Below are 16,709 nucleotides of genomic sequence, written 5' to 3'. Positions count from 1 at the left end.
GAATGACAATAGAATATACTCCAGTGGTAAAAAGAATAAAGTCTAATTGATTTAGAAAATGTTCCTAAGACATATGAGGTAAAAAATCAAGGTGCAGAATACTGTTTACAGAATGCTACCATTAATATAAAAAGGGGAGAATATATATTCATATAATCAGCATACATATGGTATAGCTCTGAAAGAACACACAAGACAACAGTAAAGCTGATTACTTCCTGGAGGCCAGGTGGGAACTTGGGTGGATGGGGGCCTGGGAGACGGAGACTTTTCACTGCATACTTTTTCTATACTTTTAAAAACACATGATTTATTCCCTCTTTATGGTATTAAATAAATTCAATTTTTAAAGGTATATGAATGAATAGTATCCCTAAAGAAAATCAAATAGCAGCTGTGTAATATGTGGCATTTTTCGCCCCTCCTTCGTCTCATAAGAAGAAAATCAAAATGAATAAAACCTGTATCTTCAGTGTTACATCTGAACCCAGTCATCCCATCATTCCCAAAGAACCATGGAGACTAAGAATTTAGTTGATAAAGTACTTGCTTTGTTTAGTAATCTTCAAGTGGCATGGTAAGTTAATCTCTGAATATCCTTTCTAAAAGCATAAGCTGTGTATAAACTGCATTTTGAGTAAATATGTACTGTTTATTACTTAGTGACATGTTCACATACTAGCTTTACAAGATGTGGTAGCTAGCTTCCAAGATGGCCTCCGATGATCCTCAAGCTCTTGTGTAGTCTCCTCCTGAAATCACTGCTGGCCTATGTGAACAATAAATAGAATACTGCAGAAGTGAAAACAAGGCCATAAAAGACATTGTGGTTTCCACCCTGATGTCTCTTGGATCTCTTATTCTGGGGCAAGCTAGCCTTTATGCCAAAAGGACATTCAAGCATCCCTGTGGGGAGGCCCCTGTGGGAGGAACTGAGGCCTCCCTTCAACAAACAGAAAGAACTTCCCAGAAGGTGAGTGAGCCACTTTGGAAGGGGGTTCTCCAATCCCAATTAAACCTTTAGATGACTGCAACCTCACAAAATCTCAAGCCAGAACCTCAGAGACAAACGGCTCCCCAGTCTCTCCTGAGATTTATATTGTTTCAAGTCACTACATTTTGAGATAATGTTACGTAGCAAAAGAAAACTAAAAAGTTTATTCTCAAATAATATATTCCTTTTTAAACCACACCTCTATTATAACTTAAAAGCCATAATTTAAAAAGCAGTTAACAGATCACGTAAAATTGGCAGCTTCAAATTATAGAATCAGGTAGGCTTGGAGCAAAGATTTTGAAGACAGCCTTCCAATAAAATGCCAGTTGCCATTAAAAAAAAAGATAAGTAATTCTGCTGGAACCCCTCATTCAGGCTCAAGGGTGAAATCCTGATTAACTGATGTAACACCTATGAAACTGGTGGTATACAGTATGGAAGTCATTTAAATATTTATTCTTCTTTGAAAATGACAGACATTAACTTTAAAGCAAGTACCATATTTTCTTTTTTTCCTCAGGAGAAAAACCTCTGTCAAGGAAACTTTAAAATTGTTTAACATCAACATTATTAATGTTGTTAAATTGATCATACTACCCAAGGCAGTCTACAGATTCAATGCAATCCCTATCAAAATACCAATGGCATTTTTTTTACAGAACTAGGACAATTTAAAAATTTTTATGGAACCACAAAAGACCCCAAATAGCCAAAACAATCTTGAGAAAGAAAAACGGTGCTGGAAGAATCAGACTCCCTGACTTCAGACTATACTACAAAGCTACAGTCATCAAAACAGTATGCTATGGTAGAAAAACAGACAACTAGATCAATGGAACAGAATAGAGCGCCCAGAAATAAACCTACGCACCTATGGTCAGTGACATGACAAAGGAGGCAAGAATGTACATTGGAGAAAAAATGGTCTCTTCAATAAGTGGTGCTGGGAAAACTGGACCGCTACATGTAAAAGAATGAAATTAGAACATTCTCTAACACCATATACAAAATAAACTCAAAATGGATTAAAGACCTAAATGTAAGGCCAGACACTATAAAACTCCTAGAGGAAAACATAGGCAGAACACTCTTTGACATAAATCATACCAATATTTTTTTTGGATCTGTCTCTAAAGCAAAGGAAATAAAAGCAAAAATAAACAAATGGGACCTTTGCACAGCAAAGGAAACCATCCACAAAACAAAAAGACAATCTACTGAATGGGAGAAAATATTTGCAAATGTTATGACTGATAAGAGGTTAATAGCTAATGTATATAAACAGCTCATACAACTCAACATCAAAAAAAAAACCTGATTTAAAAATGGGCAGAAGAACTAAATACACATTTTTCCAAAGAGGAAATGCAGATGGCCAACAGGAACATGAAAAGATGCTCACCATTGCTAATCAGCAGGGAAATGCAAATCAAAACCACAATGAGATATCACCTCACACCTGTCAGAATGGCTATCATCAAAAAGAACACAAATAAGGGTTTCCCTGGTGGCGCAGTGGTTAAGAATCCACCTGCCAATGCAGGGGACACGGGTTCAAGCACTGGTCCGGGAAGATCCCACATGCCGCGGAGCAACTAAGCCCGTGCGCCACAACTACTGAGCCTGCACTCTAGAGCCCATGAGCCACAACTACTGAAGCCCACATGCCTAGAGCCCGTGCTCCGCAACAAGAGAAGCTACTACAGTGAGAAGCCCACGCACCACAACGAAGAGTAGCCCACACTCGCCGAAACTAGAGAAAGCCCACATGCAGCAAAGAAGACCCAACGCAGCCAAAAAAAAAAAAAAGAGAACACAAATAACAAATATTGGTGAGGATGTGGAGAAAAGAGAACCCTTTTACACTGTTGGTGGGAGTATAAATTGGTGCAGCCACTGTGGAAAACAGTATGGAGGTTTCTCAAAAAACTAAAAATAGAACCAGCAATATCATAAAAATATGATCCAGCAATTCCACTCCTGGGTATATATCTGAGGAAAACCCCCACTAACTGGAAAAGATACATGTACCCAATGTTCAGAACAGCGTTATTTACAATTGCCAAGATATGAAAGCAACCTAAGTGTTCATCAACAGACGAATGGTTAAAGAAGATGTGGTACATGTATGGAACACAATGGAATACTACTCAGCCATAAAAAGAGAATGAAATTTTGCAATTTGCAGCAACATGAATGGACCTGGAGGGCATTATTCTAAGTGAAATAAGTCAGAGAAAGACAAATACTGTATGATATCACTTATATGTGAAATCTAAAAAGTACAACAAACTAGTGAATATGACAAAAAAGAAGCAGACTCACAGATACAGAGAACAAACTAGAGGTTACCAGTGGGGACAGGGAAGGGGGAGGGACAACAGGGGTAGGGGATTAACAGGTACAAACTATTATGTATGGAATAATATACAAGGATATATTGTACAATACGGGGACTACAGCCAATATTTTATAATGACTATAAATGGAGTATAACTTAAAATTGTGAACCACTATATTGTACACCTGTAACTTATATAATATTGTACATAAATATTCAATTAAAAAACATAATTAGAAACGCAAAAAAAATTGAGACACACTGTAAGACATGTAAGTGTATATGAGAAGCCATTGTGCCAAGTGATGACTCTTCATCATGTTGAAGATAAGCAAAAAGTATAACTACAGAATGGGATGGCATTTATGGTATATAATATAAAAAATTCAAGCTATCTGGAAAATTTGATCACAATAACGCATATACTAAGGGTTTCGGCTGGCTGATACCTTACTGTGTTTTTTCATAACATAACAGCACAAGCAAAAGCAACTGGAAATGTAGGGCTATTTATATGTATAATGCAAAGGGCTAAGCCTGCTATGCTTTTATAGTTTTTCGGATTACAGTCTGCTGTCACTTTTAAATGATAAGAATTTGCACTGCTTCTATAATGCTGCTTTATTTTATAGTACAGACACAGGAAAGAAATTACTTGCTTGGGTGAAGGTTTTTTTATGAAATAAAAACTATCATCCAAAGGGCTCTTGTCTTATTTCCAAATTAAGGTTGCATCCCAGAACTTTAGATTACCTAGTATTACCACTCAGGTAAAGTAGTTTTTGGAAAATGATAGCACCAAACTAAATGGTCTATTTACCTAACTTTTTGTTCATAAACACGAAACAATGGCAATTTAAACACTAAGTGCATAATATAGATATATACCGGTAAATAACGTCAGCAAGTTGAGATACAAAGTATATTTTATAGAACAAGAGTAGGGAATTTATTTCCTTTCCTGTTCATATAAAACTCCATTAAGAGAGGAGAATTTTTCATTACCTCAGAAGAAAAAAGGCTGGAAATGTCTCCTGCAAGATGGAAATAAAAATATACAGCTCAAACTTGATAATTGATGAGAGGAAGAAGTAGAGGAGATTATCAGACTCTTTTAAGTTTACTACCTCATCTACTATTGTAGGAGCTTTGCCAGATAAACATATTATTAACATTTCATCACTCTTGCATCAACAATCATCACTTTGTCATATCAAAGGCTTTAACTGGTTTTAAATTTAGATTTATTTCTCTACAGTCAAAGGTTTATCTTAAAGCTAATGTACCATAATAACAAAAAGATGTTTTATTTGTAAAAGTAATTACTAATATTAAAAACATTTTTGAAGAAAATAGACATTTACCGATTCAATAATGATCCTATTTGACTTTAAAAATGCAATACAAAGATGAAACTCAGTACACCTTTTAATTTGCAACTGAGGCTTTATTTCCCAGTTCTTTCACAGATAAAATTCTAAGGAATTCTCAGGCCCTGATTAAGCCAGTACCTCCCAAATTTTGACCACCAATCAGATGGGAGAAGATTTTATGGGGCCCAAGGACAAGGCTAAGTGACACTAAATCAAGCGAGGAAGTTCTTCTCCCTTCATTCTCTTTCAATTCCTCTGACTACATCAGGAAATCTCAGATACCTGCTTTTTATTTACGGTGGTTACTTCAAGTTTCCTTTAAAATTATGTTAATAGTTATATTGATAAATATGAAAAAACTAAGTATACAGGAAGTATGCAGATATGGCCAAAATTCTGAAGATGATATAAGAATGACTTAGTCAAGTTTGAGAAATACTACACTTTCTATTTGGTCAACAAATATAACTGCCTATTATAAGCATGCCGCTGGTTTTGCCATCATGAAGGACAGAAAAAATGTTCAAAGAAATGTAAACAGGAAAGTCAGAAAAGAAGGTAATTACTTCAAAATGAGGCAATTAAAGGATTCACAGACAAGGTGGCATTTAAGCTAGAACTTAACAGATAGGATTTAGACATGCAGAGACAGGGAGAACATTCAAAGAGAACAAAAGCATAACAATACAGGCCTGGGTGGTGTGCGACATGTTCTAAATCTTGACTGTGGTGGTGGTTACATGGGTGTGTATATAATGTACACATAAAACGAGTGCACATTATTACATGTAAATTTTTCCTTGATAAGTGTGATACCGTATCTTTGACCTATGCAAAGAAAATCATTGAGGTTTCAGGCTTGGATAGTTTGGGAAGGGGAGGTAAACACAATCAGGAGAAGGGAAATCCCAATTCAGACAGGGGGATCAAAAGTACTTATTTTCATATAATAAAATTTCAAAAGCTGTTAGCTATTACACAAAAATAGCAGCTCCATACTTAATAGTTTCATTTCAGGGACAGAACTTACCTGAATTAAGGCTTACCTATTATAATTAAATGTACTGTTCCCCTCCCCCTCAAACAAAGGAGCACATTAACAGTACTCACCCCTAACAAAGTAACAAAGAATAGACAGAAGTAGCCACACAGGTTGTGTTGTGCTACTGACACCTGAGGGAATTTAGCAAAATGATTTGAGATTGTATTCAACACAGACCTTGTTTGTAAGCAATTTAGAAATAACTGCCTTAGTATTTACATTTTAACCTTTAACTCTGTTTTTTTTTTTTTGCACGGTAGAGGGCCTCTCACTGCTGCGGCCTCCCCCGTTGCGGAGCACAGGCTCCAGACGCGCAGGCTCAGCGGCCATGGCTCACAGGGCCCAGCCACTCCGCGGCATGTGGGATCTTCCTGGACCGGGGCACGAACCTGTGTCCCCTGCATCAGCAGGCGGACTCTCAACCACTGCGCCACCAGGGAAGCCCCTAACCTTTAACTCTTTTCAATGATCTAAGCTCTTAAAATTATTTAGTTATTAAGTACATTTCAAGTGGCTTTTATCACATTTCATAGGTTAAGAATTCACGACTAGAAAGTGGAATCACTGTAAAAAAAAAAACAATGCAATCATCAACAAGTCTTTACTTTTGGAACTTTATAATGCCATTCTTAATAAAATCAATAACTTGACCATAAAATGAAATTCCAAACTTGAATTAATTAGTTATAGAAAAGCATCAAGAGACCAGAAAAAAGATGATACTCTTCCGCCATAAATTAAAGCATTAAGGTTCACAGAAAACTATGTGAATCTTCAATATCCTACTAAGGCACATATAAGCCCTTTGGTCCAGTGAGTTGCCACCAAGCTTAATCTGAACACCATAGAAGCATACAATGTAGGGAATTTTAGAGCTGAAAGGGGACTCAGCTCAACTACAGTAATTTTCCAATTGGGTTCTATGTAAATATACCCTAGGAGACGTTAACAGGTTGGCCATGAGAAAATGTGCTCTCTGGCCCGGTAAGTTTAGGAAATGCTTGGATAACCTTCCCTGGGAAGCTTACACCCTGGAAGTGTACGTGCGTCTTAGTACAGTAGTAAAGGTTTTGAGAAGTCTTGCGGTTAAAAGTAAATCAGAAGTTAAGCCTGATGTAAACCAATGTGCTCCCAAATTATTTGCCATGGAACACTGTTTTGGGGCAGTAAGAGTATTAATGGATTCAGAATGGTGTTCAGGGGAAACAGTTTGGAAAAATGTGAACCTATGAAATTCCCTTAAACAGATGACAAATCTGAGGCCTAGAGAGATCACACCTGGTCATCAGGAGAAAAAAGGACTTGAATGAAATCTCTCCTTCCCAGGCAAGAGTTCTTTCCACTAGTTTAACTATTAAATAGGACTCCTTTGAGTCAAAATAGGACTCCTTTGAGTCAAAATAGGACTTCTATAGTCAAACATTTAATTAACATTTACTTTACATTTAATATTTTGGTTATGGTGTTACATTTCCAGGTTTGTGTATTAACTCAGATGTTTTTAATTCTTTGAGTCTCGGGTTCCTGATAATCAGGGTCACCTGGAGATCTATTGTTTCGTAATTCTGGGTAATGATTTAGTTCAGAGTGGCTGAAAGTAATCACTTTAAAATAAACCATTTGTACTACAACTGGTTTTAATTTACTCTCGTTATAACTTGTCAGCTCAACAAAAATCACTGCTGTTTATCAGGTGGAGAGTTACTTACAACATAAAGCTAACATATGTTATCCACAGTAAAATGCGAGATCTTATGTCTACATCAAGACAGCCAACAACATCGAAATTGAAGGATTTTGTGTTTCGATAGTTCGGGGTTTATTTCCCAGGCGAAAACTTAGTTTCCTATCTTTTCTGTAATCACAAAAAAAGTTTTGATTGCTTTAACTGCAATCTCCAAATCAGATTTTTCCAATCTTTGTATTTCTCAAACTCCACAGAACTCTAAGAAAGTGTAAGAATAATCAAAACACAAATTACTTTGCTTTAAAAAAAAGTAGTTGTGTGCCACTCCCCTTCCCCCTCCGAGAATGGAGACCGAACAAGCGACTATTGTTATGTTGCAACTTTAAAAGTCTCGGGAATCAAAGGTGATGATTGTTAACAACTTCCTTATAACTGATATGACTTCCTCTAATAAACTTCTACACTCCTTTCCAACACCCCCCCCCCGCATGTAATATGAACCAGGGCGGGCATTTGTGTCTCCTCAATCCTAAACCAACCCCCCAGATGCAAGAGGCCGCAAGAAGCCTCGATTCCGCCAACACAGAAGTGCATCCGCGCGCTCTCATCGCACAGGTGCGACTTCCACCCCAACCTCGCGCACCGCGCGGCCCCTGCGCAGGAGGCTCTACCCGGTCACCCGACGCTCCGGCCCCGCCGGCCCCGGCCTTCCTCGCGGCGCCGCCGGCCGGCCCCGGCCCGCCGGTCCCCGCGCAGCTCCCGCCTCCACGGAAACCAGAGGGCGGCCGGCCGGCCGGCTTCGCGAGTTCAGGCGGGGCCGGGGCAGCTACATCCCCCAACGCAACAGCCGACCCGCGGGGCGTCCCGGCGGCTCGGGAACGAGCCCGGCCAAGCAGGCCTCTCGGGGCCGGCGGCCGGCCTCGCGACCGCGCTGGGGGCGGGGACGCTGTTACCTGTCGGGGCTCGGCCGCTTCCTGCCGGCGCCGCTCTCCTGGCAACCGCGGCAGCGACACGGAGGCCGGGAGCCGGAGGGCCTAGTGACAGCTCCCGGCGTGCACCGCGCTCGCGCTCGCGCCCACGCCGGCGTCGACGTCCTCGGCCCTCGATCCCCGCCCCCGGTCCGCTCCTTGCCTCCCGGCGCTAGCTGTAGTCACAGCGCCCTCAAGCGGACTGTCGGGGAAGCGGCCCATCACCACCAATTGAGGGAGTGGACCTGGAAAGGGGTGTAGCAGGTGTTTTCCACGCGCCAGCCCCATCATGATGGGTGGAGAGATGGAAGGGATGCTAGGAGTTGAAAATAGCTTTTAAATATTATTTAAGTATTTGTTTAAATTGTTTAACCAATTGTTTAATTCCTCAATATTAAGGAACCCCAAGCACAGAGAGGTTAAAAGATTTGTGAAGTTAGGAGACAAATAGTTGTTATCACATAAGGAGATATTTTCATTCTAGAACCCTAGAATCATGTTGTTACAAGAATTGCACCCTTTTGCCTAAAATGTAGGGTGAAAAAATTGGTTGATTTCTTTTGCGAATGTGAAATACATGAATACATAAAATATAACAATTCTTAAAAATAATGAAACATCAATTATGAAGAGCATGCTGTGTTAAGAATGGTATATAGGGAGTTCCCGGATGGTCCAGTGGTTAGGACTGCATGCTTCCACTGCCGTGGCCCACATTCAATCCCTGGTCGGGGAACTAAGATCTTGCAAGACGAATGGCCAACAAAGAAAAAAAAAAAAGTTATATTTCAATATAATGTGTCAGTATTTAGGCACTTAATAGCTTTGAGAATTAAAGGTGGAAGGCATAAGGAGTCGAAATTGTGGAGGGAAATAATCAATAAACCAATATATCATATATATTAGGAAGAAAAAAAGAGTTTTATTTAAGCCAAATTGAGGACTATAGCCTGGGAGACACAGATTGAAGAAGCACTTGAATTGTGTTCCACTGGACTACAAAATGGGGGCAGCTTATAAAGACAAAAGGCCCAAAATTACATAAATTATTTGTCAAGCATTAGGATTGGAGCTGGCAGGAAGTATGGGTGCTTGTTACGTAAGGATTGGTTGGGGTCTGAAACGGTTGCATAGTTACAAGGGGAGACCTTGAGGCTACAAGTTTGCAGCTGGCAGCTGCTAGCAGATATTGTTCTGAGAATGGCTGGTGGTGTCCTTGAGTCTGACACAGTTCAGAAATTTTAAGTTCTCAGTAATACAAGAACGTGTCTATGTCACAATGACCACCTTGGCTCCATTTGGAATGTCTGAACCACAGTTACTCCATTTTTTTTTAATGCATGTTTTCTTTAATGGTTAAAGTAGATGCACGATGCTTTTTTTTTTTTTTTTTTTGGCCGTGCCAGGTGGCATAAAGTATCTTAGTTCCTAGACCAGGGATTGAACCCACGTCCCCTGCAGTGGAAGCACAGAGTCTTAACGACTGGACCGCCAGGGAAGTCCTCAATGCATACTTAATAGGCCACAAATAGGCTGTTTTGGTTATCCTAAAGTTCAAGTTAAACCTTGTATAAGCCAGAATGACTTTCCTATATCTTAATATGTGAAAATTTCTTCCATCAAAACCATCACGCTTCATCACCATTGAGATGAAATAGCAGTCAACTTAATTCTTTTAATTGTGTTACCTCCAGCCATGATTTTTAATTTTTCTGATGGATACAGGAATTTGTGAGGCAAAACAATAAACTTTAAAAACTCCAAATATAGATTTTAGAAAAACTGTCTTAAACTAGTATCTCTAGGGACATGGCTTTATTATTTATTTGGAAAATCTTCAAATTAATACGTTTGGTGTGTGATAATTGTGACGTTGAAATGATAAAGTAGAAAATCAATAAACACGATTTTCTACATACAAGCAATCATTGTTTCTATTTTTTTAAAGCCTCTTGTTTGAAAAGAATTTTCATTATAATACCACCATGGCCTTATATTTTAATATATTCCCATGATAAGTACTTACATTGTATTAGATCCTTTTCTTTACCGGGTCAAACTTTCCAAAAACATCTTCTAGTAGCAATGATAGTACAACTTCCCTGAGTCAGTTTTTACTTTTGCAAAAGTGAAGAGCGGAAATGTACATATGGAGTCATTCTCATCTTCCTCTTTTCAAAAGTTATGGGAATGCTTGATCCTGTGCTTCATGATACTGGATTTAACCACACTCTCTTCTGCATAGATAACAGAAAACTTCTCACATTTTTGCAACCGTTTCCATCCTGGAGCGACTGGGTCTAAATTGAGAAGCAACGCCACGTCAGTGCTGGACATTTGTTGCCTCAGACAGAGCTACCAAACGGCCGACTAGCGTTCATTAAAAAACAAAAAAAACAAAACCCAACCGTAGTTCATTAAAACAAAAACAAAAACAAATCCAAGATACAGTGTGTTTGGGGTGGGGAGTTCGGCTCTCTGGCTTCCTGGGGACAGTGCCCGGCTATACCGACCCCTCTCCATCATCTCCCTCTCGTCCAGTCTCCTCCCTACCCACGCTACCCAAAGCACTGCACTGGGGGGTCTGACTTTGAAGGTCATTTCCAGGGAGCCGGATGCATCAGGTGGCACCGTGGGAGGACACTTCTGGTCCCCGCCCATCTTTCTCCGCACTCAGACCCAAAGCCGGGATTTGACACTGCCACGCCCCTCAGATGGAGTCCTCGCGGCGGCGCGCTCTTCTCCCGGCAGGTGGCGCTGTGGGCTGGCGGGCAGCCGACCTCCGGGTCCTGGAGACCCGCGCCGCCCACACCGCCGCCGCTGCCGCTCCTGCTCCGGCTCGGGTCGCACGTGCAGCCCCTTTCCGGCCCTGGTGCCCGAGGTCGCTGGAGCCCCTGACTGGGTGCCCGCCATGGCGGCGGCTGCGGCGGAGGCGCGCGTGTTCTTGGAAGTGCGGAGACGGCTGCAGAGTGCGCTGCTGATCCTGGGGTAAGGCGGGCGGTGGAGTGCGGGCTTCCAGGCGCAGCCTAGCTCGCTTTTCGGCTGCCCGGGCAGGCTCCGCCTCCCTCGGAAGGACGGGTTTTTGAATTTCTTTTTTCCAGTTGCTTAGAGCTTCTGGGTTACTCAAAGTGGAGTTGCTCGCCCCCGCGCGCGCCCCCAGTCTCCCCTCGGCTGGCAATCTCAGCATCACCTGGGAACTTTTTAGAAATGCGTTGTCTTAGCTCCACATCGGCACTACTGAATCAGAACTTAGATTTTAACACGTTTCCCGGGATTCAGATGCACAATAAAGTTTGAGGATACCTAATGTACCACACCGTTGACAGTGCCCTGAGTTTCCAACAAAAGAGTGCAAAAAATGTTTTGATTGCCTCTTTGGGATCCTCGTTGTAAGAAATCTGTTCCAATGTGAGAGCTTCCTGTTTTGTAAATAAACTCCGGTGTTATTTTTTCCTCCCCAAACTGTTCTCTATGCAAAGGAACCGACACACTGGTTCAGTAAACGTATATTCAGTGAACTACTAACCAAGGTTGCAGACTTCTTATTGGAGCTCATTCTTTTATTCATATTCGGAGTTCCAGTGAGAAGTCTGCACGCGTTTAACTTGCTATTCATTACACGAACAAGAAACTGTTAGGAAAAGTGTTCTCTTTTTTTGGTTTGGTAGTATATGGGACCTCGACTGTTCCCTTGTGACCACTGTTTCAAACAGAGTAAATTAGACGTTAAAATCCTGAACGTTTTGTTACACAGCACCACTCTGAGATAGACTAATGCTTAGCCTTCTCTTTTCCTGAAACCAGCCGGATGTCTGGTGTGGCAGTTTTGGATTTGACCTGAGAACTGGATTCAATCCTAGCTTCTTCACCAGAGTAGAATCCTTTAATTTGAATGTTTTCAATTGTAAAATGGGGACGATGTTTATTACTCTTCTTTCTCTTTCTCCCCTGTGTCCTCCCCCGCCCTTTCTCAAATCATGAGTTCCAATAAGTGCTGCACGTCCAACTCAAATTCACCTTGTGAGGTTATTTGGAGCCCACACCTTACACAAAACGAAACAAGACAACCTCCCTCCTTTCTCTCGTCAAAGGGGCCCTTCATGGTTCCCCTGGATAACTCTCCCTTTTCAGCAAGTTAAGAAACCTAACTTTGCTGGGCTCCTGTTTTGTCCCTGGGGGTCTTTGGCTGTTGAACTTCACCACCAGTCAATTTCCCCAACCCTAAAAGCAACCACTGTTCTGCTTTCATTCAACAACGATTAGCTTGCCAGTTCTTGAACTATGTATAAATGGAGTCATACAATATGTACTTGTTTGTTTCCGGCTGCTTTCCTTCAACCGTGTTTGCGAGATTCACGTTTCATCTATGTCATCGCATATATCAATAGGCCATTCTTTTTTTCCTGCTGAGTAGTTTTCCACTGTATGCATATACGACAATACATTTATCCATTCATCTATTGCTGGATATTTTGTGTGTTTCTAGAGCTTGCTTGTTATGAATAAAGCTGCCATACTTTTTTTTTTTTTTTTTGGCCACACTGTGCGGCTTGCTGGATCTTAGTTCCCCCACCGGGGATTGAGCCCGGGGCCCTCGGCAGTGTGAGCGTGGAGTCCTAACCACTGGACTGCCAGGGAATTCCCAAAGCTGCCATACATTTTTGTGTAAGTATTTTTGCTGGGTCATAGGGTAGACGGGGGCTTTACTTTATGAGAAACCATTGAACAGTTCTCCAAAGTGATTGTACCAGTTTACACTCTAACCAGAAAAAAATGAATTCTAATGGCTTCACATTCTCGTCTGCATTTAGTGTTGTCAGTCTTCGATTTAGCTATTCTGGTGGTATACAGTAGTATCTCATTGTCATTTTAATTTGTATTTCCCTGATTAATAATGTTGAGTACCTTTTCATTTGCTTTTTGGTCATTCATATATGTTCCTTTCTAATATCAAGCTGTTTGTCTTACTGTTGAATTTAAATAGTTTTTTATATAGTCTGGAAACAAGACCTTTTTCATTTATGCCTGTGAGTATGTGAATATTTTTCTCCCAATCTGTAACTTTTCATTTTCTTAATTGTGTCTTTTGATGAACAGAAAATCTTAATTATTATGAAATCCAGTTTATTGCATTTTTTCCCTTAATGATTAGTGTTTTTTGTGTCCTTAAGAAATCTTTGCCTACCTCCAGCTTGTGAGATTTTTTTCCTATGTTTATTTTCTAGGAGTTACATAATTTTAGCTTTTACATTTAGGTCTGTGATTATGTCAAATTAGTTTTTGTATTTGGCATGCGGTAGGGGTCAAAGTTCATTGCTTTTCTATAAGGATGCCCAGTTGTCCCATCACCATTATTTAAAAGGCTGCCATTTCGGGGCTTCCCTGGTGGCGCAGTGGTTGAGAGTCCGCCTGCCGATGCAGGGGACGCGGGTTCGTGCCCCGGTCCGGGAGGATCCCACATGCCGCGGAGCGGCTGGGCCCATGAGCCATGGCCGCTAAGTCCGGAGCCTGTGCTCCGCAACGGGAGAGGCCACAACAGTGAGAGGCCCGGGCGTAACACACACAAAAAAAACCAAAAACAAACAAAAGGCTGCCATTTCTTCCGCTGATATAACTCAATGTCTTTGTCAGAAATCAGCTGACTATACTGTTTGCATGGTATGCCTTTTTCTACCCTTTTACTCTCAACTTGTGTCTTTATATGTAAAATTTTAAAAGCATGTACTGAGCGGAGTTTTTTAAAATCCATTTTGAGAATCTCTGCATTTTAATTAGAATTTTTAGTCTATTTGCAGTTCATGTAAATGATATGATTTTTATTCTTTCCCTAATCTTTGTTTGTTTGTTTGTTTTTGTGGTACTTGGGCCTCTCGCTGTTGTGGCCTCTCCCGTTGCGGAGCACAGGCTCCGGACGTGCAGGCTCAGCGGCCATAGCTCATGGGCCCAGCCGCTCCGCGGCATGTGGGATCTTCCCGGACCCGGGCACGAACCTGTGTCCCCTGCATCGGCAGGCGGACTCTCAAGCACTGCACCGCCAGGGAAGCCCTCTTTCCCTAATCTTAAAAGAACTGCTTCTAGCATTTCATCATTGGGTGTGATGATGTTGACTTTTGGCGAATCTGTTTGGTAGACTGCATAGTTCCTTTTGTTTTTGTTTTAATAAATTATTTATTTTTGGCTGCGTTGGGTCTTCGTTGCTGCTCACAGCTTTCTCTGGTTGCGGCGAGCAGGGGCTACTCTTCCCTGTGGTGTGTGGGCTTCTCACTGTGGTGGCTTCTCTTGTTGCGGAGCTCGGGCTCTAGGCGCGCAGGCTTCAGCAGTTGTGGCTCGTGGGCTCAGCAGTTGTGGCTTGCGGGCTCTAGAGTGCAGGCTCAGTAGTTGTGGCGCACGGGCCCAGTTGCTCCACAGCATGTGGGATCCTCCCGGACCAGGGCTTGAACCCACGTACCTTGCATTGGCAGGCAGACTCCTAACCACTGTGCCACCAGGGAAGCCTCATAGTTCCTTTCTATTCCTAGTTTACTAAGGGTTTTCATCATGAATAGATACTGTGTTTTCCTTAATGATTTCTACCTGTATTGTGATGGTCATATTTTTTCCTTTAGTCTCTACTTCTGTGAATTGCATTAGAAACAGTCTATTTATATTAAGCCATCTTAGCATTCCTGGGATAAACCTTGGCCATTCATTTATTAAATTCACAGACGTTTACTGAGTTCCTATTCTAGGGCCCAAAACTCAGATTCTAGGTGCTGATTATATGGCTGTGAACACCACCAACAAAGCAAAGACAAAAATACTTGCTTTCATTGAGTTTACAGTTTAATGGTGGCAAGAGGGAGGCAGAAAATACACAAATATTTATACATATTTATAACATATTTATATGTTATAGTGAATACACAAATATTTATACATATTTATAACATATTTATATGTTATAGTGAATACACAAATATTTATACATATTTATAACATATTTATATGTTATAGTGAATAGAGATATGTACCTAGCAGAAAATAAGACAGAAAAGGGGGTAGGGAAAAAAAATTCCAACCCCTTATTCTGAATGAGAAAGCAACAGTGGAGCAATAAACTGAAAGGGGTGAGGTCTGGGACTGTATTATTCCCAGTGAAAGACTGTTGCCCTGTGAGAGAACAGAAAGTATGAGGTGGTGCCTAGTTCAGAGAGATGCAGGTGGGCTGGTGAAGCACATAGTAAAGGGTCTTGCAGTGGTGTGCTGGAAAATGTTCAATGACCTGCTCTCCAGGAAAACCAGACAGACAAAAACATTCTTCCTGATTTGCAGCACTTACTGATTCCTGTGGTGGGAATACTTTCACCACAGATGATATCAAACTACCAAAGTGAGGTCAACTGGCTTGCAAAATGCCTGGAATGTTAACAATTGCCTCTAGTATGTTACTGGGTCTTAGAGACCATTGAAAGGACCTTAGCTCGGACTCAGAGTTGAGATGTGAGGTTATTAGATAGTTCCGAGCAGGGTGTGCCACCTGAAAGATTACAAGAGAATAGTGACAAAAGCCTCACATATAAAAAGTGTGGGCACTTAGGGTCTCAAAAACTTTGTTTTGGAATAATCTCAAACTTGAGAGTAAGTTGCTGTCACTCCTGAATACGTTACTGTGGATTTCCTACAAATAAAGACGTTCTCCTACAAAACCAGCATGCAACACTCAAAATTGGGAAATATGTTACTGCCATCTTATACTCAGACCTTATTCAAGTGTTTCCAGTTGTCTACTTAACATCTGTAATACAAAGGAATCCAGCTCAGAATCATGCATTGCATCCTCATGTGTCCTTCGTTTTTCAATCTGGGAGAGGTCCTCAGTTTCCTTGACTGACACTTTCGAAGATTACAGCCCAGTTATTTTGTACAATATTCCTCCATTTGGTTTTGTCTTATGTCTCCTCAAGATTACGTTCAGGTTACACATCTTTGGCAGGAATATCACAAAATTGATGCTGTGTTCTCATCGCATCCTCTCAGGTGGCACATGATTTTGATTTGTTCCATTCAAGTTCATGTTAACTTTGAGAACTTAAATAGGGTGGTATCTGCCAGGCTTCTCCACCGTAAATTGCCCTTTATTTTCATTAACAATAAGCATTGTAAAGCAATTATACTCCAATAAAAAAAAAAAAAAGAAAATCTAAAAAAAAAAGTATTAATTGTATTAATAATTCTTTTCATTATCAATAAGTATTAATTGAGACTGTGTAAATGCCCTGTTCCTCATCATACTTTCCTTTTACTCATTTATTTATTATTATT

The 16,709-nt window shown here is 40.9% G+C and overlaps 2 protein-coding genes across 13 annotated transcripts in view; one reads left to right on the top strand and one right to left on the bottom strand.

Annotated features, from left to right (window-relative positions):
• The window catches only part of DOP1A (DOP1 leucine zipper like protein A), a 122,394-nt gene extending 113,903 nt beyond the window's left edge, over nt 1–8,491 (bottom strand). For all 12 annotated transcript variants that reach the window (XM_060283797.1, XM_060283795.1, XM_060283796.1 and 9 more), the window contains exon 1: nt 8,394–8,491. The gene's annotated coding sequence lies outside the window, so the exon portion shown is untranslated. The remainder of the gene's footprint in view (nt 1–8,393) is intronic.
• Nucleotides 8,492–11,291: 2,800 nt separating this feature from the next.
• The window catches only part of UBE3D (ubiquitin protein ligase E3D), a 162,391-nt gene continuing 156,973 nt past the window's right edge, over nt 11,292–16,709 (top strand). Inside the window, exon 1 of the mRNA XM_030859388.2 lies at nt 11,292–11,396. Coding sequence (XP_030715248.2) covers nt 11,320–11,396 — 77 coding nt within the window. The 5' untranslated portion in view covers nt 11,292–11,319. The remainder of the gene's footprint in view (nt 11,397–16,709) is intronic.

The sequence above is a fragment of the Globicephala melas genome, chromosome 14 (genome assembly GCF_963455315.2).
Source record: "Globicephala melas chromosome 14, mGloMel1.2, whole genome shotgun sequence".
In the NCBI taxonomy this organism is placed as follows: domain Eukaryota; kingdom Metazoa; phylum Chordata; class Mammalia; order Artiodactyla; family Delphinidae; genus Globicephala; species Globicephala melas.
Note: the sequence above shows the minus strand (reverse complement) of the source record. Positions and strands in the feature narration are given on the sequence as shown.